Genomic DNA, 23,456 nt, shown 5'->3' with positions numbered 1-23,456 from the left:
TAGGGCCTATGAACTCATTGTCTATAATATTGCAAGCTCATTTCTTAGTTCCTGAGCCAGTTCTTCTCTTTTCTCTTTCTTCATTTTCCCTTCCTTTCATTTGTTATATTCATTGTTTCCTTCATTCTTCCCAGAAACATTCATCCATTTTCTGTGCTAGCACTGTATTAGGCACTGAGAATACAAAGATATTTATCTGGGGAGCAGATGTGGCTCAAGTGGTTGAGCTCCTGCCTCCCACATATGAGGTCCCAGATTCAATCCTTGGCCCGCAGTACCTCAAAAAAAAAAAAAAAAGACAAAGATAATTATCTATAAGACACTGTCCCTTAATCATTCTAGCAAAAGAGACAGGCACTTAAAAAAATAAGACAGTACTGTGCTAAGTCTTTCTTAAGGATTTGTCCCAACAGTTATAAGAAAGTAGAGAGAGTGGTTTAACCCAACAAAACTTTCAGAATCATACGGATTATGAGCATCAAATAGATCCCATATGAAAAATAGTAAAGCCCTATGTAAGCATAAGGGACCGTCAGTTACCAACAACATGCTAGGCTGGCAAGGAAACACGATGTTAGCTGTGTCGCACCCCACTCCTGGTACCCAAACCAAGCCAAACCAAACCAAACCAAAACCAAAAAAGATGTTAGCTGTGTGTCGCGTCGTGGAGGAGGGCACAGGGCACACCCCTCTTTGGGGTGGGGGAAGCCTAAAGGCTCAGACTTGTTCCTTACCAAGGTGATTGTGAAGAACCTGTCGTCGGGGACCCGAGTGGTACTCAAGTCACACTATGGCTATGAGGTGGAAGAGGTGAAAATCCTGGGAAAGGAACGTTACTTGGTGGCCCACACATCAGACACGCTGCTGCTTGGGGACCTGAATACTAATCGGCTTAGCGAGGTAGGAACCAAAAATGGGGGGGGGCGTGGGAATGGGGTATCTTGAGCTGCTACATCTGGGGAGCTGGGATCACTAGGGGAAGAGCCCCAGAGAAAGCCTTTGTGTTGGGCTCCTGATTTTGGAAAATGGGTCCCAGGAGGTTTAGAATCCTGGAGGAGTCATCACCAGAGTCAGACTGTTTTTTGCCATTTCTCAAAAGCTTAGGAACCAAGGGAAAATCTGTGGGGCAATGCCAGAGTCTTCCCCAGCTTTTTGATCTCTCTGCCTCCCACCCTTTCATTCTTCAGCATTGTCTTGGTTGCTCTCCACATTGCTCCTTTGTGTCTTCTCCCCCTTTACAGGTAGCCTGGCAGGGATCTGGTGGCAATGAGAAGTATTTCTTTGAAAATGAGAATGTGAGTAGACCTTGATTCACCTTCACCATCTCAAGACAAACCTTTTTTTTTTTTTTTTGAGGTACTGGGGGCCAGAGATTGAACCCAGGACCTCGTATGTGGGAAGCCAGCACTCAACCACGGAGGCACACTGGCTTTTTTTTCTTTTGTTTTGCCTGTTGTTTGTTTGTTTGTTTGTTTTTTAGGAGGCTCTGGGAACTGAACCCGAGGCCTCCCATGTGGGAAGCAGGCGCTCAACCACTTGAGCCACATCCGCTCCCCTCAACAAACCTTTTAGCTCCTGTGTCAGAAGGATGGCAAGTGGGAGGGGTTGTGGTGACAGCAGAGAAAGAAAGGTGGCCAGTGGGGGTGAGGAACAAAACAAAGAGAAAAGCGAGCATCTCCTTGAACTGACAGTACACTCCCTCTACCATCTTTGTAAGCCTGTTGCCCTTTTTTTGTAAGATTTATTTTTTTATTTAGTTCTCTCCCCTTCCCCGCCCCCCCCCCCCAGTTGTCTGCTCTCTGTGTCCATTCACTGTGTGTTCTTCTGTGACCACTTCTATCCTTATCAGTGGCACCGGGAATCTGTGTTTCTTCTTGTTGCATCATCTTGTGTCAGCTCTCCGTGTGTGCGGTGCCATTCCTGGGCAGGCTGCACTTTCTTCTGCACTGGGTGACTCTCCTTACAGGGCACACTCCTTGCACGTGGGGCTCCCCTATGCGGGGGACACCCCTGCATGGCAGGGCACTCATTGCACGCATCAGGACTGCGCATGGGCCAGCTGCACACGGGTTAAGGAGGCCCGGGGTTTGAACTGCGGACCTCCCATGTAGTAGGCAAACGTCCTATCCATTGGGTCAAGTCCACTTTCCCTGTTGGTTTTTATAAAGCATGTGTATTTGGGGTAGGAGCTTATGGATACCAGGCCATAAAACATATGTTACTTCCCTCACCAAAATCTATTTCCATGTGTTAGAGCAAGATGGCTGCCCAAGTCTGCCAGGGTTAAGGCTTCCTGGCTTCCTCTCTTCCCAGGTCTTGCTTCTCTCTGCACTCAGGGTTCCTCTTTTCCTGGGGCTTGCTTCTCTTTTCTCTGTGTGCTTACTTCCCGGGGCTCCACCTTAAGACATTAAAAGCCTTCCAGCTCTGTCCTTTGCCATGCCTTTTATCTGTGAGTCCTCACCCTTTGGTGGGTTGGAACTCAGCATGCTACTGACATGACCCAATCAAAGCCCTAATCATAATTTAGTCATGCCCAGGTACAGACCAATTGACAAACATAATCCAGTATCTGTTTTTGGAATTCATGACTATATCAAACTGCTACAGTCTTCTGAAACCTCTCCACCATGTGCCATCCCCTTTCTTCCCTAGGTGTGCATGATCTTCAATGCTGGAGAGCTAACCCTGGTGGAATATGGGAGTAATGATACCCTGGGTTCTGTCCGCACCGAATTCATGAACCCCCACCTCATCAGGTAACCCCACAAGGTGCTCTGAAGCCTTGCATCCCAAAAGGAGTTTTTAACGTCTGACTACTGTGTTCTCAAATTAATCTAAAAACCTTATTCCATGTGCTGCTTCAGAGCCCCTGATAAACCTCCCACTGCCAGCATCCATTTTGCCTTACCTCACCCTTCACATTGCAGCGTCCGTATTAATGAGAGGCGTCAGCGAGGAATGGAAGATAATAAGAAATTGGCCTACCTTGTCGATATCAAGACTATCGCTATAGGTAAGACTGTCTCCTCATTTTAATGACAAAATAGATGTTTGTATTGTACTTGCATATCCCAGGGCTGTGTTTAGTGGAGAATCCAGCAATCTGAGAGGCAAGCAGCTAAGTGTGTAACGCCCTCTTACAGTGGATAGATGAACTGTTTAAATCCATGTGTGTATCTATCTAGATGTCCAGATAGAGATAAACATTTGCCTACCCATATACTTTTTCATGTTCTCTAGGTAAATTGTGAATAATAAAGAAGAACTATTAGCAAATTTATGGATTTTCCTGTTTAGACTTCATAGAATCATAGACTCTTAGAACTGGAAGGGACCTTATTTTTTTTGTGTGGTTTGTTGTTAGTAACTAATAATGACAAAAACTTTATTTGCGTTTTACAAATGTTCACATCCACAAATCTCATATTTTAATATTTAATTTTTCATTATGAAATGTTTCAAGTATAGAAAAAAGTATAGAGAACAACATAACAAACTCCTATATAGTATAATTTTGAGAATGAGAGGCTTTGGAGTCAAACTACCCTACTTCTCTATCACCTTTGTGGCCTTAGGTAAATTACGTAACCTTTCTGTACCTTGGTGTCCTCATTCACAAAATGAGGATAAAAATAGTACCTTACTCATATGAAAAGCACCTAGACTAGTGCCTGGAACATAATAAAGACTTTGTTTTAGCTGTTAACAGTTATTATGACAATAATGATTGTGTGCCCATCACCCAGTTCTGTCAAATCCTAATATGTTATATTTACCTTGCATCTTTTATCTCTTCTCTTATTGATGGATACTTAAGTTGTTTATTTTTCATGGTTACAATGTTCATTTCTCTAACTAAAGTGGAAGGACTGGAATTGCTGAATCATAGAGGAGCTCTCTCTTCAACTTGATGAAATATTTCCAACTTGCTTTCCAATAAAGAGGACGTAGCAATCTATTTTCCCACCAGCAGTCAGGGTTCCCGTGATTCCACATCCTCTCTAATACGTGAAATTGCCTGACTTCATAATTTGGCTCAATCTGATGTTCGTGAAGTGATATTTCATTGTGTTAATTTTTGTTGTTCATTTGTTTATTAGCCAGTTGGATTTCTTCTTCTCTGCATTACCAATTCATATCTCTTATCCATTTTTAACATCAGATTTTCTTTTCCTTATTGACTTGATTGTATATGTACGAATAGTCTTTGATGGTTATTTTTATTGCAGCTAACTTGTCCCACCCTGTCTTTTCTCTTTCCTTAGGTTTTAGTGTTTCAACATTTTAAATGTTAATATAGCCCATTTTATCTCTTTTTAAAACAGTTTGCAATTTTTGAGGTTTTATTTAGAATGCCTTCCCTATTCCTCTTTATATTCTCTTAACATTTTTAAATTTTGCTTTTCACCTGGAATTTATTTTTGTGTTTGATGTAAGTAGGGGTCTAATTGTGTTTCTTTCCATATGTTTATCTTATTAAAAGTCCTTTCTTTGCTCACTAATTTATTTATTTATTTATTTTTAAAGATTTATTTATTTATTTAATTTCCCCCCCCTCCCCTGGTTGTCTGTTCTTGGTGTCTATTTGCTGTGTCTTGTTTCTTTGTCCGCTTCTATTGTCGTCAGCGGCACGGGAAGTGCGGGCGGTGCCATTCCTGGGCAGGCTGCTCTTTCTTTTCACGCTGGGCGGCTCTCCTTACGGGTGCACTCCTTGCGCGTGGGGCTTCCCCACGCGGGGGACACCCTTGCGTGGCATGGCACTCCTTGCGCGCATCAGCGCTGCGCATGGCCAGCTCCACACGGGTCAAGGAGGCCTGGGGTTTGAACCGTGGACCTCCCATATGGTAGACGGACGCCCTAACCACTGGGCCAAAGTCCGTTTCCCGCTCACTAATTTATAAGGCCATTTCTGTCATAGACCAAGTTTTCATGTACATATGGGTCTGTTCCTTAGATGTTTTTCATAAATAGTATATTTCACATCAGGTTGCTGAACTCAGAAATGTAATTATCTGTTATGGGAATAGTAATATAAGCCAAGAAGCCTAAGACTCCAGCAGCAGTAATGGGCTGTGAGACTTTGGACAAGTCACCTCACCTCCATAGGCCTCATTTCCAATGTACGTAAGAGGACAGAGCTCTTCTCTCGACCTTTGGGACTGACCCCTTTGGACGCTAAGGAAAATGAGAGATCCTTTCCCGGAAGAATGTATATGCATGCATAATTTTGTATGTAATTTCGAGGTGTTCACAGAAGTAGGGTCCCTTTCAGCTCCAACATTCTATGATTCTACGTCTAATTGAGACATGAAAGCATGGCTTCATCTTTACTTTTTAATGAAAAAGTTCCTTTTTTCTTATTAGAGAAATTGTAGGTTTACAGAAAAATCGTGCATCAAATACAGAGATCCCATCTACCAGTCCCTGTCATTAACAGCTTGTATTGGTGTGCGACATTTGCTACAGTTGATGAAAGCACATTTTTATAATGACACTATTAACTATAGGCCACTGTTTACATTAGGGTTCACTGTTGAATAGCCTTATGATGTTTTTTTTAAATTTTTATTCTAGTAACCTGTATGTACAAACTAAAATTTCCCCTTTTGGCCCCATATACATATATAATTCTGTATGTTAATTATGTTCACCATGTGGGAACGGGCTTTGATCAAGCTGGAATGCTGCCTGGAAGCATTCCAGCCAACCCGGAGTGGTCAGTCCTAAATGTGATAACTTCTTAGATTGTCTACAAGATTCAGCTCAGATTAAAACATTCAGCCTTTGCACTGACCAGCCTAATTTTAGTTAGAGGTGCCTCTTATTTTGTCCGATGCTCTTATATCATAGCCACTCAAATGTGCTGGTGTCCCCTCGAAGTGAGGTCAAGTCAAGGTCATAACATCCGTCAGCTTTGTCACTGGGACGCATCCTTAATATGCTCTGTGCTGCCCTCCAGAGGATCTTGTGAGGAATAGCTACCAGTTGCACAGTACTGATAGACTCATAGGCAAACTCCAAGAGTACGGGAGGAACCACATTTCCTGCATGGGTCTGGACCTGGTTGATATAACTATGACGTTAAGAAAAACTTCCACAAATCTGGAAGAGACCCAGCATCTTAAGCGTCCTAGCAAAATTAAGTTGTGTTGGCCGTTTACTTTCCTATGCTCTAGACTCATCATATGATCACAAGGCTGGATTTTGGCAGGCTACTGCATGTCCTATATAAGATTATGTGGAATCGCTCTTCTAGTAAATAACTTTTTTTGTGCTTTTTTTTACCAACACTCCCCCTTCTCCCTTCACTTCTCCCTCAAGTCACCTTTAATCTGCTTTCATTCTCTGTGAATTTGCTATTTCTAGTCATCTCTTAATAGTGATATACAATTTTTGTCCTTAGGTGTCTTACTTATTTCACTGAGCATAATGTTTTCAAGGTTCTTCCATGTTGCAGCATGTCTCACAACTTCATTTTTTCTTATGGCTGAGTAATATTCAATTGTGTGTAGGCACCACATTTTGTTCTCCATTCATTTGTTGATGGCCACTTGTGTTGTTTCCAGCCTTTAGAATCTCTCAACCTCTTCTCCTTTACTCTGTAGTGGATCTGAGTTGTGGATACAACATTGGCACCATCAGCCATGAGAGTCGTGTGGATTGGCTGGAACTTAACGAGACTGGGCACAAGCTCCTCTTCAGGGACCGGAAACTTCGTGTGAGAAGAAGGGCCTTAGCCCTTGGTGGGGGGAAGCTTGTTGGGCATAATTTCTTGCTGCTGTACCATTAGCATGGCAAAAGGTGTAGAAGGATCAGCACGCTTTGTATCCATTACCACAAGCCACCCTGTTATATTACCCTTGAGGAGTTTGTGCCATGATGGCACCAGAGTCAGGAGGGAAGTTTAGGAGTGGGTTTCTCTCTTTCTCCTCACAAACAGCCTGTGCCCCCTAAGACCTCCTTCCCCCTGCACTCCCCCTCCTCATGCCTGGCTGACCTTTGCCCCTCCTTAGGGCTCCAGTGCTCTTCAGCTCTGCTGACCTGATGTCACCAAGCTGGCCCAAGGCCTTGTTCCTCCTAGCCTCTTAGTGGTTCAGTGTGGTGTCACCAAAGGGTTCAGTCTCAAGAGCAGAGACAATCTGGTGACTTTCCACTTCCCAACTTTCCAGACCATTTAGTTTGTCTGGTGACCTGTCCTGGTAATCCAGGGTGATAACTCCGGCCTAGTGTTATTAAGAATGGAAGTCTAACCTTCGGCCAGCTTAAATACTTAGGGTGTGGATCTGTGTTCTCGTGGGCCTCTCTTAGGCCAACTTAGCATAAACTTCAAGAGTTTCAGGTCAATAAGCTTTGAAACTTTGCTTGTTCCTGAGTGGTGGGTTAGCTTACCATACTGCACTATTTGGAGAATGGTGACAATGAGGAAGCCCTCCACCATCCCCTTCTGATTGTTCTACCCACCTTGTCCTCCTTCAGTTGCACCTGTATGATATTGAAAGCTGCTCTAAGACAATGATCCTCAACTTCTGCTCCTACGTGCAGTGGGTCCCAGGGAGTGATGTGCTGGTAGCACAGAACCGAAACAGCCTGTGTGTGTGGTACAACATTGATGCTCCTGAGAGGGTCACCATGTCCTCTATCAAGGTATGTTGACAGCTGATTCCTCGGACAGGTGTCCAGCTGATGCATTAGAGCCCTGAGGAGGCTCAGAAGGTTACTTGTGTTCCCTCTTCACCAGCCATCATCTCTGTGATGGCGTTGGCAAGTGAAGCTTAGACCCCTGCCCCCACAGTGGACTGGCACAGTGGACTAGCACCATCCTTGTTCGATTCCAGACATTACATTAGCCCTTGGAGTATGGGTCTCGGTCACAGTAGCCTTGGGGATTCTCCAGGTCTCATGGGAAGTTCTGCTGCTTTTGCATGTCACTTCTTTGCCTGCAATTCTTTGTTTGCTTGTTTGCTTGTTTTGCCCTTTTTTGAACCACTCTTTCTTTCTGTCATTTGGTTTGGAGATTATGCATTCTCTTTCTATAGCAGTGATCATTGCAAGTTTTTGAAAGTTTGCCATATATTTCAATTAACAACATCTAAAGTTAGTAAACATCAAACTCTCCTCACACAATACAAGGACTTTAAAAGGCTTTAATTTTGGTCAACTCCTCTTTGCCATTGTTGTCCAGTATTTTAGTTCTGACCTTTTTTATTTTGAATTTATTTTTTATTAGAGCATGATATTACAGAAATATAACATGGGAAGTACAAAGTTCCTCCTCTCGAGTGGTTTTCCCTATTACTAACATTTTGTATTAGTGTGATACCTTGGTTAAAATTTAGTTCTGACCTTTTTTCATCCCAGTGTTAGACGTTATTATTTTATACAGACAAAATTTGTTAAGGTTCATCATCGTGATACCAATTTCTTTGTTCTACTTTTCTTTTGCATTGCTCATTTTCCTTCTGGAATTACTTCTTCTTAAAGAATATAATTTAGAAGTTTCTTTAGTGAAAGTCTGTTGATGATAAACTGTTTTTGTTTACCTGAAAATATTAACATTTTTCTCAATTCTAGATTGACACTAAATTTTTCTCAGCCTTTTGAATATATTGCCCCATTGATTAACTTCTGTTGTTGTTCTGAGGAGTTTATCAGTAGCACTTTCTGAATTGGTCATCTGTCTCTTCTCTTCAGTTGCTTTAGAAATCTTTTTCCTTGGGTGTTTTGAAGTTTCACTACAGAGTGTCTGGAAATTTCTCAGCCATTATCTCTTTATTTTTTCCTTAAAGATTTATTTTATTTATTTCTCCCCTCCCCCCCCCCTTTTCCCCATTGTCTGCTCTCTGTGTCCATTTGCTGTGTGTTCTTCTTTGTCTGCTTTTATTCTCATTAGGTGGCTCCAGGAACCGATCCTGGAACCTTCCAGAGGGGGAGAGAGGCAGTTGCTCTCTTGCACCACTTCAACTCCCCATTCTTCTACGTCTTATTTTCTCTTCTTTGTATCTCTCGTTGCATCATCTTGCTGCACCAACTCTCCGTGTCAGCCAGCACTTCTACGTGGGGCAGCTTTCCCGTGCTGGGCAGCTTTCCCACACAGGGTGGCCCTCCTGCGCAGGCGACATTCCTACATGGGCCAGCTCACCCTCACCAGGAGGCCCTGGGCATCGAACCCTGGACCTCCTGTATTGTAGACAGGAGCCCACTTGGTTGAGTCACATCCATTTCCCAGCCATTATCTCTTCAATTGCTTCTCTTCTCCCATTTGCCAGTCTCTCCATTGTGACTCTAATTAGGCATGTATTAGATTTTTTGTTCTCTCTTCTTGGGTCTTTTTTTTAACATAAGCTTTTTATTTTGAAATAATTTCAAATTTACAGGACAGTTACAACTATAATGTAAAACTCATAGAGAATTCTAACCAGATACCCAGAGCCAATTTTTAACTTTTTGCCACATTTGCCTTATCATTCCATTTGTCCACCTGTCTATCCATCTATCTGTCAGTCTTTCTCCATCCGTCCATCTATTCATCTATGTTTTCTAAACATGAGAGTAAGTTGTGTACATTATGCTCCTTGAAACTTAATACTTACATGTAAGGGGAGCGGGTGTAGCTCAGCAGTGTGAGTACCTGCTTCCCCGTGTACAAGTTCCCAGGTTTAATCCCTGTTACCTCCTAAAAAAGGAGGGGGGCGGAGCAGATGTGACTCAAGCATTTGAGCTCCTGCCTCCCACATGAGAGGTCCTGGGTTTAGTTCCCAGCACTTGCTGAAAAACAACAAGTAGAACAAATGAAACGCCAGCTTGGGACCTATGTGACCCAGTGGTCGAGTGCCAGCTTCCCACATACAAGGTCCCAGGTTCAATCCCTGGTCCCTGGTCCCTCAAAAAAAAAGAGGGCAGTTGACAAGTTATCAAGAAATTTAACATTGATATAAAGCTTACAGTCTATACTCCAATTTTTTCAGTTGTCCGGATATGATGTCAGTGTCCTTTTGAGCCTTCTTTCTTCCATTGTTAGATCACGTACCATTCAGCAGGATTAACCATATTCACAATGCTGTGCTACCTTCACTACCATCCGTTAACCAGAACTTTCCAATCACCCCAAACAGAATTCTTCCAACTATTATGTATTAACTCCCCATTCTCCCTCTCCCTACCCCTGGTAACCTATATTCTACTTTCTGCTGTGAATTTGCATATTCTAGCTATTTCATACATGTGGAATCATATAATATCTGTCTCTTTGTTTCTGACTCATTTAGCTCAACCTGATGTCTTCAAGGTTCATCCACAGAGTAGTATGTATCAGAACTTCATTCCTTTTTAGCAAAGTAGTATTCCATTTTATGGATATATAGCACACTTTGTTTATCCACTCATTAGTTGATGGATGCTTGGGTTGCTTCCAACTCTTGGCAATTGTGAATACTGCTGCTATGAATATCAGTGTGCAAATGTCTGTTTGAGTTGCTGCTTTCAGTTCTTTTGGGTAAGAAGGCAGATGTAGCTCAGTGGTTGAGCACCTGCTTCCCACGTACAAGGTCCTGGGTTCAGTCCCCGATACCAACCATTCAGATATGTCCCTAGAAGTGGAATTGCCAGGTCATATGGTAATTCTGTATTTAACTCTCTGAGGAACCACCAAACTATCTTCCACAATGGCTGCACCATTTTACATTCCCACCAACAAGAAATGAGTTCCTTCGCCATCACTTCTTCTCCATCACTTGTTATTTTCCTTTTTTTTTTTTTAATAGTAGCCATTCTACTGGGTATGAAATGGTATCTCATGGTGGTTTTGGTTTACATTTCACGTGGTGCATCTTCTTTTCCCTTTACTGAAGAGAGTCCCACGTTTGGCGAGGGCTTCTCAGGTTCTGCTTCCTCATTCTGCTGGGGCACCGGGGTTTAGTGTCCTGGCGCTGCGTTGGTCTTCAGGCCCTGCCGGCCTTCCCGCCTGCGCTCCTTCCATTCGTTCTTGCTCATGTTTGAGTTTACTGATCTTTTTCTTTCCTCCCTTTCTTTGGGGGGAAGGGTGGGGCTGGGGGTGGGAACATTGATGGCACTTTCTTCAAGTGAGGCCAGCAGTGAATGAAAACCTATGACCCAGGATCAAGATGTATTTTCCCAGGAGGACCTTTAGGAATACCTCATCCATGGTACTGCTGGAAGCAGGGCTGTCAGTGGACCTCCGCACACCAGTGCTGTGATAGCTTTGTGCAAGCTTTACCCAAGGATGTGGACCCAGATAAGGAAATGTATCTGCTTCAGAGGAACAAACGAAAACATGGGCCACTGTAATTCCCGCAGGGCTGGGTGCAGGTGGGCCTGTTCTGCTGTCACTCTGGTGGAATACTAACCTGGAATTTGGGCGGGGTGGGGGAATGAACTTTTTACAGGGCGATGTTGTGGGCCTGGAGCGGGGCGGGGGAAAGACCGAGGTCATGGTGACAGAAGGTGTATCTACAGTGGCCTACACATTGGACGAGGGCCTCATCGAGTTTGGAACAGCCATTGACGATGGCAACTACACCCGGTGAGGGGCTGCGCGCATAACCCCTGAGATGGTGGGGGAGGCTGGTGCTGCGAGAGTGGCACCCGGGATGGCCATAGTTGAGGGCCTGGTAGTCCAAGGAGAAGCTGTGGCCCTCCCTTTTCCTGCCCCACCACCCACATCCCTCTTTGTCATCCTGACCTTGGCCTCATTCTTTGTACTTTGCTTCCTTCCCTCTCCAGAGCAACAGCCTTCTTGGAGACTCTGGAAATGACCCCAGAAACAGAAGCGATGTGGAAAACCTTGAGTAAACTGGCGCTAGAGGCAAGGCAGCTACACATTGCTGAGAGGTGAGGAAGAGTATTAGAACTGAGGTGCCAGGCCCGTTGGAGGGTGACTGCATGGGCATTTTACATCTGGGCTGCACCTGCCCAGTGTGCCGGCACCACGTCCCTTCCCACTACCAACAGCGGAGTGTCATCTGTCCCACAGTACAGTTCCTCCATGGCCTCCCACACTTGGTTATAAAAGAGTCTCTCTCTCATTATTTTTTTGCTTTCTTATTATAGTTAGGTACTCAATAAAAGTTTAATATGGCTACCCTCAGTTCCTGCATTGATAAGTGTATTCCAGGTGCTGCCTAAGATTGTAATTAATGGGACAAATTCCAGGCTCTTGGAGCTCAAATCCTGGTGCCACTTGCCAAGTTGTGTGCTGTTATGAAGAGATTACTTAATTTTCTCTGTGTAAAATGGGAATAGTAATAGTATTTACCTTATAGGGTGGTAGGGAAGAATGAATGAGAGTATTTGTGGAAAGAGCTTATGAAGTCATGAGTGCTCAAAAATGCCACCTGCTTCTATTTTAGCTAGGAGTCATCCTTGGGCCCTTTTTCCCCCATACCTAGTCTGTCACCAAGTCCTGAGGATTCTGTCTTCAAGATGTTTTCTGAATCTGAATATTTGGCCCATTTCAACTGTCTTCACCCCAGTACAGACCACCGCTCTCTCCCATCTACATTCCTGCAGCCACCTCCTAATTTGTCTCTGATACTCTTCTTGTCCCTCTACAATCCATTCATCCCACCGCAGGTGAGGTCACTTTGTGTGATAAATCAAATTGTGTCATTTTCTTGCTTAAAACCTTCAGTAGGAGGAGTGGATGGAGCTCAGTGGTCGAGTGCCTGTTTCCCATATATGAGGTCCCAGGTTCAATCCCCCATACCTCCTAAAAAGAACAAAACAAAACAAAAAACCTTCATGGTACTTAAAATAAAGCCCAAACTCCTTGCCATGACCTAAGGCCTTATAATCTTTTGGCCTCTGCTTCCTTCCACGTGAATTACCAATTTGCACCATTGGCGTCCTTTGGGCCTGTTGAGCCAGCCAGGCCTCTTTCTGCCATCGAGTTTTTATGCTAGTAGCTCTTCCCCCTGCCTGCGGTGGGTTTTCCCACCCAGCCCTGACCAACTCTGTCCTGTGTTCAGGTCTCAGCTCAATAGTCAGCTCCTCAGAGAGGCATCCCTGACTACCAATTTAAATAGTCTCCTCAGTCAGTGTCTATGATACCACACCATTGTATTTTCATTTCATTCTCTCACATCATCTGTTTGTTTCCAGTCATCTCCTCCCACTAAATTGTACTTTCCGTGAGGGCAAGGCTCTCCTCGCAGATTCCCCTTTGGGTCTCCAGGGCCAAGAACAGTGCCTGGCACATAACAGATGCTCACTCTGTGTGTGTTGCACCAATGAGTTCATAATAATCCTATCATAATATTTCTATTAAGATCACTGCTTCTGTACTCTAGGTGCTTTTCTGCTCTGGGCCATGTAGCAAAAGCTCGATTCCTGCATGAGACCAATGAGATTGCAGATCAGGTGTCTCGAGAATACGCAAGTATTACCCCGTTATCCCCCCGACCCGTCAGTCTCCCCGGCTGCTTAGCCCCGTGACTCGCAGCTTTCCAGCCGTCCGTTGTTTCCTCTGCTCTGCCCACTTCCCTTCCACCCTCAAGTGAGGCCAGTTTGGAGTCGCTAGTCCTCAGGCCTCTACATCCATGATGTCATTAGTTCCTCCAGCCCCTGGTCCTTTAGCATCCACATCCCTAAAGACCTTGCTGTCTCTCAGCCCCCATGGAACAGTTTTTGAGCACAGACAGAACGGCTGGAACCTCCTTTTTCCCTGCAGGGTGGAGAAGGAACAGACTTTTATCAAGTCCGAGCACGTCTAGCCATGCTAGAGAAGAACTACAAACTGGCAGAAATGATCTTCTTGGAGCAGGTAAGAGGGGACTGAAGACAGGATGGAAGAGGGCACCCGAGGGGCAAGAAAGGGAGGCAAACTCGGGACGAACCAGCAGCCGTCGTCCGATCTTGCAAGGGCTTGGGAAGAACATTTTAAAAGGTTAATGTAGGTCATCTCACTTCTTAATGTCCTTCTCCTGTGTTAATCCTGACATTAGGAAAACTTCCTCCATTGACCTTTGAGTACTTCTTTCTCATGAACAGCCTACTGTCTCCTGCTCCACTCCAGAGCCTGTCTTTGCAATTCTCCTACACTGGGGTGGGTTCAGGCTTGGTGGGGTTAGAAGCTTGTGCAGTTTGGGGAGTCCTCTTTAAGAAGATTTTCCTTGGAAGGGGCCTTTGCTAGGAAGGGGTCCTGAAGCTTCACAGTAGATCCTCCTCTGCTTGTGCAGTAAGTGACGGGTCTGGCCTCTGACCCTCTCAGGCTGTCATTTGAGGCTGAGGAGGGCTGCTGACTTCTGGTCCTGGTGCCTTCACGGTGCTCCATTGTCCTTTTCCATATCCCTTAGAATGCCGTCGAGGAGGCCATGGACATGTACCAGCAGCTGCACCGTTGGGATGAGTGCATCGCTGTAGCTGAGGCTAAGGTACCGGGTCACTCTTCTCCACGGTTGTTCCGAACTCAGTCCCACCAACTCCAGAAGCCCCTCTTGTCCTGACATAGGAATGGGAACAGGAGTGGGGCTGGGACCAGATCTGGTGAGGAGTCAGACTCGTGGTGGCCTGGGCGGATTTCGGTTGGTACAGAGGCGTCGGAGAAGCCCGGGAGACGGAAGGGTGGGAAGGAGGGCCATGACCCCTCGTTCTTCCCTGCTGCTTGTCTAGGGGCACCCAGCCCTGGAGAAGCTGCGCCGGGGTTACTACCAGTGGCTGATGGACACACAGCAGGAGGAGCGGGCAGGCGAACTACAGGAGAGCCAGGGAGATGGCCTGGCTGCCATCAGCCTTTACCTCAAAGCTGGGCTCCCCGCCAAAGCTGCTCGGCTGGTGCTGACCCGAGAGGAACTGCTGGCCAACACGGAACTGGTGGAGCACATCACCTCCGCCCTTATCAAGGGGGAGCTGTATGAAAGGGTGTGGCTCCCTTCAAGGCTCGTAGCCCCGCCCCCACCCAGAGGAGTCCTGGGGTGCCTGGCCCTCCCTGACGGGCGGTGTTCCCTTCATCTTGCAGCTGATAGTGGGTTCTTTGTGTCATGGGGGCGTCCCTGTGCTAAGATGGCATGTATCAACAGGCAGGCGATCTCTTTGAGAAGATTCGAAATCCCCAGCGAGCCCTCGAGTGCTACTGTAAAGGCAGCGCGTTCATGAAAGGTACAGCCCGCCACAGCCAGTGCTCTGGGCGCTTGCCCAGCGTGTCTCCAGCTCCTCTTTTGGTGCCTCTGTTTAGGTCAACTGGCTTCAGTTCTCTTTCATTCTTCTACCTGGCACCCATTCTCTGTACCTCGCTTCCCCGTCCTGCCCTTCTGAAGCCCGCCCTGGAAGCCTGGGCTGAGCTCCCCCCCTCTCTCTGGCAGCGGTGGAGCTGGCCCGGTTGGCATTCCCAGTGGAGGTGGTGAGACTAGAGGAGGCATGGGGGGACCATTTGGTGCAGCAGAAGCAGCTTGACGCAGCCATTAATCACTACATTGAAGCCAGGTAGTGTGGGCTGAGGAGGTAAAGGAGATGTGGGCATGAGAGGGGAGGTGATGAGGCAAGGTAGGGCACCAGGGCCTAGGAGGAGAGAATCGCAGAATGTAGCGTGGTGTGTGCTCGAGGGGTCTCTTGGCCTCCACCTATCTTCCTCTCTCCTTATTGGTATATATCTCTGTCTCCCTCAACTATGCCAGGTGCTCCATTAAGGCAATTGAGGCCGCCCTGGGTGCCCGCCAGTGGAAGAAAGCAATTTATATATTAGACCTACAGGACAGGAACATTGCGTCCAAATACTATCCTCGTGTGGCCCAGCACTACGCCTCTCTGCAGGAGTACGAGGTGAGGAAGAGGCCTCTCCTGCAGCATGAGGCAGTGCAGTGCTGGATGGCGAGGAGGGAGCCCAGCCCCAAAGCGAGGCCACCTCACCAAGTCTTCCTCTCTAGGGCCCAAACAGCATCACCACCCCAAATGGGAAGAAAGCAGTTTTCTTCTCCCACTTCACCCAGCATGGCACAGACATCCCCCCTCACACCTCTGTCCTAGAATCATAAAGGGTTCTCTAGCCCTCTTCCTGGGCCAGCTTGAGTGAGTCTTCCTTTATAACCCAGTAGAGTTCCAACAGAGAACTGCTGGCGTGGCCAAAATGCCAGGCCTTTATAAATCCCCATCGCATCGCCTTCAGACCGTTTTTCAGCTGGTCTGGTTTGGAAACGGTATAAGGCGTGAGACAATCTTAGCCTGTTTTCTCCTCTGTTGGTCTGAGCTAACAGTGTCCCAGGCTGTACTCCATCCCCACCGTCATTTGTCATTTTTTCCCACAAGCTGCTTCAGTTCTGTTGCTCTGACCTTCTGCTTCTCCCTCTTATCAACTCCAGATTGCTGAGGAGCTCTACACTAAGGGAGAACGGACAAAAGATGCCATAGACATGTACACACAGGCCGGCCGCTGGGAACAAGCCCACAAGGTAGAGGATGGAGCTGAGGGACTGATGAGAGCACCTGCCCTCATAGTTTTGTTGCCACGTTCCTCGGTCTCGGATCTCCCTATTTCACTGAGTTCCCTGATAGCTGAGGAAAAATGCCAAAATATGGTCTGGCTCATTGTGCTGTGTAGCCACAGAGCCGGGAAGGAGTTGAAGACAAGCCTGTGTTCCCAAACTTATAATTCTGAAGAGAGGAGATATGCATGGGAGCAGGAGATACGCATGGGAGCAGGCGAATGGGAAATCCCCCTCCTAAAGCCGCTGGTCACACTGGTAACCCTGAACCTGCTCCCACACCCCAGAGCCCAGTGGGTCAGATCATGGTAATGGGAGCAGACAGACACACACACACACCCCCAGCACAGGGCATCTCTGACCCTCCTGCCCTAGCAGAGCATAATTCTTACTCTGCTCCTTGTGGACTTGGAATTCCCCGAGACTGACTAGTCGTGTGCCTGTGACCATTCTCCTGTGATTGTTGGGCAAGTCCCTTGAAGCCCTGCTTCCCTGACTGCTCCGCATCTCCCTCCTCTTCCCATGGGGTCTGGCCCCTGGGGCCACCCTGGCTATGCGTGTCTGCACAGCTGGCGATGAAGTGCATGAGACCGGAAGACGTGTCAGTGCTGTACATCACTCAGGCACAGGAGATGGAGAAGCAGGGCAAGTACCGCGAGGCTGAAAGGTGAGCTGTGGCCTCAGGAGGTAAGGAGGGAGACACGGCTTCAGAGCCTAAACAAGCGATGGGGTCTGGGGATGGGCAGCGACAGGCTCTCTCTGGATGACTCTGGCAGCAGGGATCTGGGTCTGGGTATATCTAGGTCTCGGATGTATCTCCCACTTCCAGGCTATATGTGACAGTGGAAGAGCCCGACCTTGCTATCACCATGTTCAAAAAGCACAAGTTGTATGATGACATGATCCGCCTGGTCGGGAAGCATCACCCAGATCTGCTCAGTGACACACACCTACATCTGGGCAAGGTCAGGTCTTCTCCTTTTTCTGCCCATCCCTTCCACAGCCAGGCTCCAGCTCTCCCTCTCCATCCTGACCTGCCTTTCCCCAGGAGCTGGAGGCTGACGGCCGCCTGCAGGAGGCCGAGTATCACTACCTCGAGGCCCAGGAATGGAAGGCGACAGTGAACATGTACCGGTCCAATGGGCTTTGGGAAGAAGCCTACCGGGTAAAGGGGCCAGGCCCACCCAGGGGATACATCTCTCCCCCTTTCTCCCTTTCAAATGCCTATCTAATTCTAAACTAGTCATGAAAAAGTAATGAAAACTGTAATCTCTTTTGCCAAAACTTTTTTTTTAAAGTCCACACCTATATACCCAAAATTTAACGTGCAATTTTAAGGGTCTGTGAACTCCCTGAAACTTACCACACTCCCTCCTATTTTAAGTCAGGTACTTGATCCTTGTCAAAACTCCGGTCAGAAGGGTAGAGATGCGAAGGGAGCGGGCTGCGTGCCTGTGTTTTGGCAGGTTGCTCAGTGGCTTTGCTTGCAGGTGGCCAAGGCTCACGGGGGAGCAAACGCCCACAAACACGTGGCTTATCTGTGGGCAAAGAGCCTGGGTGGAGAGGCAGCTGTGCGCCTGCTTAACAAGCTGGGGCTCCTGGAAGCTGCCATCGACCACGCCGCTGACAACTGGTGAGGCCCTGAGCCTTCTCTCCACCAGCCCCAGCCCTGCCAGAGCCCCTGTAGACAAAGAAAATGGATGGCTACCTGAAAAAATGTTTCCAAAAGCTGAGGCAAGGGTGAGGAAATACGATGAGGAATGTTCCTTGGAAGGACGTGATAGGGGTCAGGAATAAAGAAGAAACTCTGCTCCTGCTCCCTGGAGACTCAGAATACTGTTTAAGGAGAAGGGTGGGGAGAGGACAGCTTTAAAGCTAGATTGCGCTGAGCCAGTTCCATACGTCTGGGCCATGGAAAGGTGATTGTGTTAGACGCTCATTGAGCTTTCCTAAAGCAAATACTATAGAAGCCAGTAGTAGCGCTACTGCACCAGGTCAGGTCACCCAGGGTCGTCTTGTCCTTTGAGCAACTGCTTTTCTACTGTCTGTGCGGATGGGGCTGAAGAGGAGGCAATGGGAGCACAGGAGCCCCTTTCATGCAGTCCGCTTGGAGCCAGCAGCAAGGCACACTTGTCACCGTCCCCCACCAGCCCATCCCGCTTCGCCGCCATCAGCTGGTCTCCTAGGGAATCCCAGGCTTGCCCAGGCGTCTCCTGATCCTCTGTGACAGTGGACCTCCTCCTTTGTGCTGGCTTTTGTCATCTGTTCCTTTTTCTTCTCTAGGTCCTTACCCTTTCTGTTTTCTCTTGCCTTCCCTCTTTTTCTCTTACAAAAGGAAGTACAAAGTAGGCAGACCTTACCTGCACCTTCTGTTTCAGCTCCTTTGAATTTGCCTTTGAACTCTCACGGCTGGCCCTCAAGCACAAAACCCCTGAGATTCATCTCAGATACGCCATGTACCTGGAGGATGAGGTAAGGGCCTGACCCCTCCCCAGTGCTTTTGATCCTCCAGAGAGCCCTCCCGTTCCGTCCACTAGCCCACTGTGCCAAGTGTTTCTGGCTTGCCTCCTGGCTGCTCCGATGCCAAGCCTCCTCCCCAGCATGTGTGGTTGCCTTTCTCTCCCTATAGGGTAAATTTGAAGAGGCTGAGGCTGAATTCATCAGAGCTGGTAAACCCAAGGAGGCAGTCCTCATGTAAGTTGCCCCATAAATTCCTTAATTCTGTCCTCCCATTCGCAGCCTCACAGTTTTTCATTGTCTTCACCTCATCCAAACCAAGTACCAGTAAATTGGAAGCCCCTTGGTGATTTGTCTCCCACTGCTGAGGTCTCAAAACAGCCTCTCCTGTGTACATCGGGGGTAGGTTTGTCCATAACCAGGACTGGGAGGCAGCTCAGCGTGTGGCCGAAGCCCACGACCCTGACAGCGTCGCCGAGGTGCTCGTGGGGCAGGCCCGGGGGGCCTTGGAGGAGAAGGACTTTCAGAAAGCAGAAGGGCTGTTGCTTCGGGCTCAGAGGCCAGGCCTGGCTCTCAATTACTATAAGGTGGGGTGCTGGGCTCGGGGCCCCAGTGAGGGGGTGAGAACCCACAGGGAGCCATGGGAGACTAGCGTTGAAGGGGGAGGGAGAGGCAAGAGGAATGAGAGGGCAAATGGGACAGAGCACCCGTGAGGCAGTGGGAGGCTGTCAGGCCTGCCTCTGCCCTCCTGATGCCTGGAAGTCCCAGCAGGAGGCCGGGTTATGGAGCGACGCTCTGCGCATCTGCAAGGACTACATGCCTGGTCAGCTGGAGGCACTGCAGGAAGAGTATGAGCGCGAGGCTACCAAGAAGGGAGCCAGGTATGAGGCCAGGAGTCCAGGCAGTGGGGACGGGGCTGAGCAGGGCTCCGAGGTGGGCCGCTCCTGCTTCCTGGTCACGAGCGCGCTCTGCTCCACAGGGGCATGGAGGGACTGGTGGAACAAGCTCGACAGTGGGAGCAGGCTGGAGAGTACAGCCGTGCAGTCGACTGCTACCTCAAAGTGCGGGACTCGGGAAGCAGCAGCCTGGTGGAGAAGTGCTGGATGAAGGTGAGGGCTCCCGCGCCCTCCTTTTCCCCAGCCTCCAAGTGCATCCAGCTTTCCTTTGCGTTCATCTTCCTCCTCCTGTGTCTCTTAGTGTCCACTCTTGAGACAGGGGTCTGGTACGTGCCTGCTAGATGCCAGACCCAGCAGCTGTGGAGCCTGTGAAAGGCATGTCAGGCAGAGCCCAGGCAGCCAGACGTTGGGGAGGTCAGACGCGGCTCAGTGTCGTATCTGCGTGAATGCTGACGTGTGAGTCAGGTGGAGTTCAGAAAAGGAGTTCAAAGTAGAGTTCAGGTCCGTGGGCTGGAGGGCTCAGGAAGGCTTTGTGAAGAAGCGGGGAGGGCGGCTTCATACCCGGCAGCTGGGGCTGGACAGAGGCCCTGAGGAAAGCGTGTGGGCTCCTCTACCCAGCACACGAACCCTTGCCAGCCCGTTGCATCAATTCCAAGACACACTTACAGTCCCACTTTAATATCTTTGAAATGGGAATACATACATAGTTAAGATAATGTCTTGGATTCAGTGACGTACGGTATCAGGAGTTTTGAGAGGCAGATTGAGATGGACCAGCCCTGCAAACAAAACGGTAGAATGCTTCCCTTGGGTTTCTGAGGCCTTATCATTGAACAGCACCCAGGAGCGGGCAAGGAAGCTGAGGGGCTGGAGACTGGTTAGGAGACTTTAGCTGGCAAGGGCTGAGTGAGCATTTGGAGCGTTGCTTACTGGGGCCTGAGCACAGCTCTATCCTCTTCAGGTAGTCAGAGGATGGCTTCCTAGATGGGGGCAAGTTAAGCTTCAAAGGTGTTGGCAGATAGAGGAAGAGAGGCACAGACAGGTGGGAGAAAGACCTGGGGTGGGGTGGGGAGTTGGTTGGCAGAGACTGGGCAAACTGGATCATGTGGAAATTGAAATCTGGGAAGGGTGTCGGTATCACAGTGGAACTAGAGTGAGCTTACGGAGCTCTTGAGTTTGTAGAATCACTGAATTTTTAGGATCGCATCATCAAGACCAGCACAGTCCAACAGAAATATAATGCAAGCCACAAATGTAAGCGACATATGCTTTTTAAATTTTCAAGTAGCCGCACCGCCATGTTAAAATGTATAAAATAAATTGTTTTATTATTTAATCCAGTATATTTAAAATAGTGTCATTTCACCATGTAATCAATATAAAAAATTACTGAGGTATTTTACATTCATTTTTCTCATACTAAGCCTTTAAAATCCAGTGTGTATTTAAAAACCTCAGCACATCTCACTTTGGACTAGCCACACGTGGGCCCAGAGGCTCCCATCTGGACAGTACAGCTCTAGAGCATCACTTTTATGAATGAAGAAACTGAGGCTCAGAAAAGCCTGGCACAGCAATAGTTGCAGAAGGCCCTGGACTCCTATTCTAGGGACTATTTCTCTTTTGTGAGAAACCGGTGTGTCAGTGTCTGAGCGGTTAGGACAACCTGAAAGGAATAGGTAGACCCCCTGGTAGTCACTCAGAGGATCTGACGGACCATGAGGCAGGCTTGGCCCAGGAGGGGAGGGTGAGGATGCACAGGGAGGGAGGAAACAGTTGCTGGTCAGGCCGAGAGCCCCAGCCTTGTTCCTTCTGCCCATTTCCATCTCTTATTGAACCCCTTAGGCAGCCGAGCTCTCCATCAAGTTTCTGCCTCCTCAGCGCAGTCTCGAAGTAGTCCGGGCTGTAGGACCTCAGCTAATTGCAATTGGGAAGCACAGCGCAGTAAGTAGAGTGCTGAAGGGAAAAGAAGTAGAGTCCACGGAGATGAGTGGAATGTGACGCCCAAGCCCAGGAAGGTGGATGAAGCAGGCCTCTTGGCAGGCTTGGCCTGCAGGCCCTGGGAAGCAGAGGGGGGCACTCACAGCAGTGGGGAGCGGAAGGGAACGAGGTCTCTAGTCCCTCATCTCCCGCCGTGCAGGCTGCAGAGCTCTATCTGAACCTGGATCTCGTCAAGGAGGCGATCGATGCTTTCATCGAGGGTGAGGAGTGGAACAAGGCCAAGCGTGTGGCCAAGGAGTTAGATCCCCGGTACGCTCGTGACCCCCTCTCACTTGCACCGCCTTTTGGTAAAGACTGGGGGAAGGGAGGGCAGCCTGGGACCGTGAAGTCAGAGATTTCTGTGCCGCCCCAGGTATGAAGACTATGTGGACCAGCATTATAAAGAGTTCCTCAAGAACCAGGGCAAAGTAGACTCGGTGAGACTCAGTTAACTGGATGGAGGCAGACAGCAGGGAGGGGCTGAAGAGCTGCCCCCCCTGCCCTCCCCCTCACGCCCTCCCTCTCCTCCTGTGACTGTCTTCACCTGATCCACAGCTGGTGGGTGTGGATGTCATGGCTGCTTTGGATCTGTATGTGGAGCAGGGCCAGTGGGACAAGTGCATTGAAACAGCTACCAAGCAGGTACTGCTGTCTCTTCTTCCCGTAACCAGCTTCTCCTTACACCTTGTCCCTTGATTCCCCACCTGCCCAAGCCCAGAGCCCAAAGTCCGCTACTCAGCAGCAGAGAGCTCGGTCTTCGCACTCCAAAATTGGAGTCAAAGACCCGGCTCATACATACCCTAACAAATCCATGGCTTCAGCTTCCCACCCTACCCTCACTGCCCCATGCTTCTCCTCCCGCCCTGGACAGAACTACAAGATTCTACACAAGTACGTGGCCTTGTACGCGACTCACCTGATCCGGGAGGGAGGCTGCGCCCAGGCACTTGCCCTCTACGTGCAACACGGAGCCCCTGCTAACCCACAGGTACCCACCTTTTCCTTGGGATGAATGTTTCCACCAGCTGTTCTAGAACCACCCATCCCCTCAGGAACTGAATTCTCAAAGGATTCTTTCAATAGAAAACAGCATGCCCAGAGTCCCTGCTCAGCCTCTTCTGAGATGTCCTACTTCTCGAGGATAGACCTTTTGAGGAAACACCCCAGGAGCTCCCCGTGCTCCTAATAGGCAGAGAACAGTCTTTGAGAAGTGAATCCTGCACTCACCTCCAGAGCCTTAATTGCCCCCAGAGCATCCACATGACTTCTGAGCACCTCAGGTCTCCCACGCCAGCCTCTTACAGGGACTGCGCCTTCAGCTCGCACGGGTGCCCCAGGCACAGCGCAGCAACTAATTGGAAATGGCTTTTTCTTTCCTCTTCCCTGAGAGCAACACTTTCTCCACTCTTGTCACCTGGCTCCTCCACGCACACATGTATTTACAGCCTTGTCTGTCCTCTCTTTGGCTCCACTCCACTGACACGCTCTTCTAGTTGTCCCCTTAGCACTCAGCCCTCCTTTCCCCCTTCTGCCTCCAGAACTTCAACATCTACAAAAGGATCTTCACAGACATGGTGAGCTCCCCTGGGACCAACTGTGCTGAGGCCTATCACGGCTGGGCCGATCTCCGGGACGTCCTTTTCAACCTGGTGAGGTCGGGTGGACAGCAGAGGCCCCTGCCTACCCCGGCCTC

The 23,456-nt window shown here is 48.4% G+C and overlaps 1 protein-coding gene across 8 annotated transcripts in view; it reads left to right on the top strand.

The window, feature by feature from the left end:
• Positions 1–23,456, top strand: part of IFT172 (intraflagellar transport 172) — a 33,432-nt gene that overhangs the window by 6,892 nt on the left and 3,084 nt on the right. For 4 of the 8 annotated variants that reach the window (XM_058287768.2, XM_058287769.1, XM_058287766.1 and 1 more), the window contains exons 11-41: positions 739–900; positions 1,242–1,295; positions 2,653–2,756; positions 2,928–3,013; positions 6,606–6,718; positions 7,477–7,644; positions 11,403–11,539; positions 11,740–11,847; positions 13,305–13,389; positions 13,685–13,777; positions 14,310–14,387; positions 14,626–14,874; positions 15,033–15,111; positions 15,315–15,435; positions 15,627–15,771; positions 16,308–16,397; positions 17,000–17,097; positions 17,260–17,395; positions 17,479–17,595; positions 17,921–18,063; positions 18,809–18,902; positions 19,060–19,124; positions 19,294–19,474; positions 19,659–19,768; positions 19,867–19,996; positions 21,629–21,727; positions 21,924–22,033; positions 22,137–22,200; positions 22,319–22,405; positions 22,635–22,751; positions 23,302–23,412. In XM_058287768.2, the coding sequence (XP_058143751.1) occupies positions 739–900; positions 1,242–1,295; positions 2,653–2,756; positions 2,928–3,013; positions 6,606–6,718; positions 7,477–7,644; positions 11,403–11,539; positions 11,740–11,847; positions 13,305–13,389; positions 13,685–13,777; positions 14,310–14,387; positions 14,626–14,874; positions 15,033–15,111; positions 15,315–15,435; positions 15,627–15,771; positions 16,308–16,397; positions 17,000–17,097; positions 17,260–17,395; positions 17,479–17,595; positions 17,921–18,063; positions 18,809–18,902; positions 19,060–19,124; positions 19,294–19,474; positions 19,659–19,768; positions 19,867–19,996; positions 21,629–21,727; positions 21,924–22,033; positions 22,137–22,200; positions 22,319–22,405; positions 22,635–22,751; positions 23,302–23,412 (3,534 nt within the window). The remainder of the gene's footprint in view (positions 1–738; positions 901–1,241; positions 1,296–2,652; positions 2,757–2,927; positions 3,014–6,605; positions 6,719–7,476; positions 7,645–11,402; positions 11,540–11,739; positions 11,848–13,304; positions 13,390–13,684; positions 13,778–14,309; positions 14,388–14,625; positions 14,875–15,032; positions 15,112–15,314; positions 15,436–15,626; positions 15,772–16,307; positions 16,398–16,999; positions 17,098–17,259; positions 17,396–17,478; positions 17,596–17,920; positions 18,064–18,808; positions 18,903–19,059; positions 19,125–19,293; positions 19,475–19,658; positions 19,769–19,866; positions 19,997–21,628; positions 21,728–21,923; positions 22,034–22,136; positions 22,201–22,318; positions 22,406–22,634; positions 22,752–23,301; positions 23,413–23,456) is intronic. The other 4 variants (XM_058287770.2, XM_058287767.2, XM_071211919.1 and 1 more) reach the window with 1 other exon arrangement.

This window comes from Dasypus novemcinctus, chromosome 25, assembly GCF_030445035.2.
Source record: "Dasypus novemcinctus isolate mDasNov1 chromosome 25, mDasNov1.1.hap2, whole genome shotgun sequence".
NCBI classification, from domain to species: domain Eukaryota; kingdom Metazoa; phylum Chordata; class Mammalia; order Cingulata; family Dasypodidae; genus Dasypus; species Dasypus novemcinctus.
Note: the sequence above shows the minus strand (reverse complement) of the source record. Positions and strands in the feature narration are given on the sequence as shown.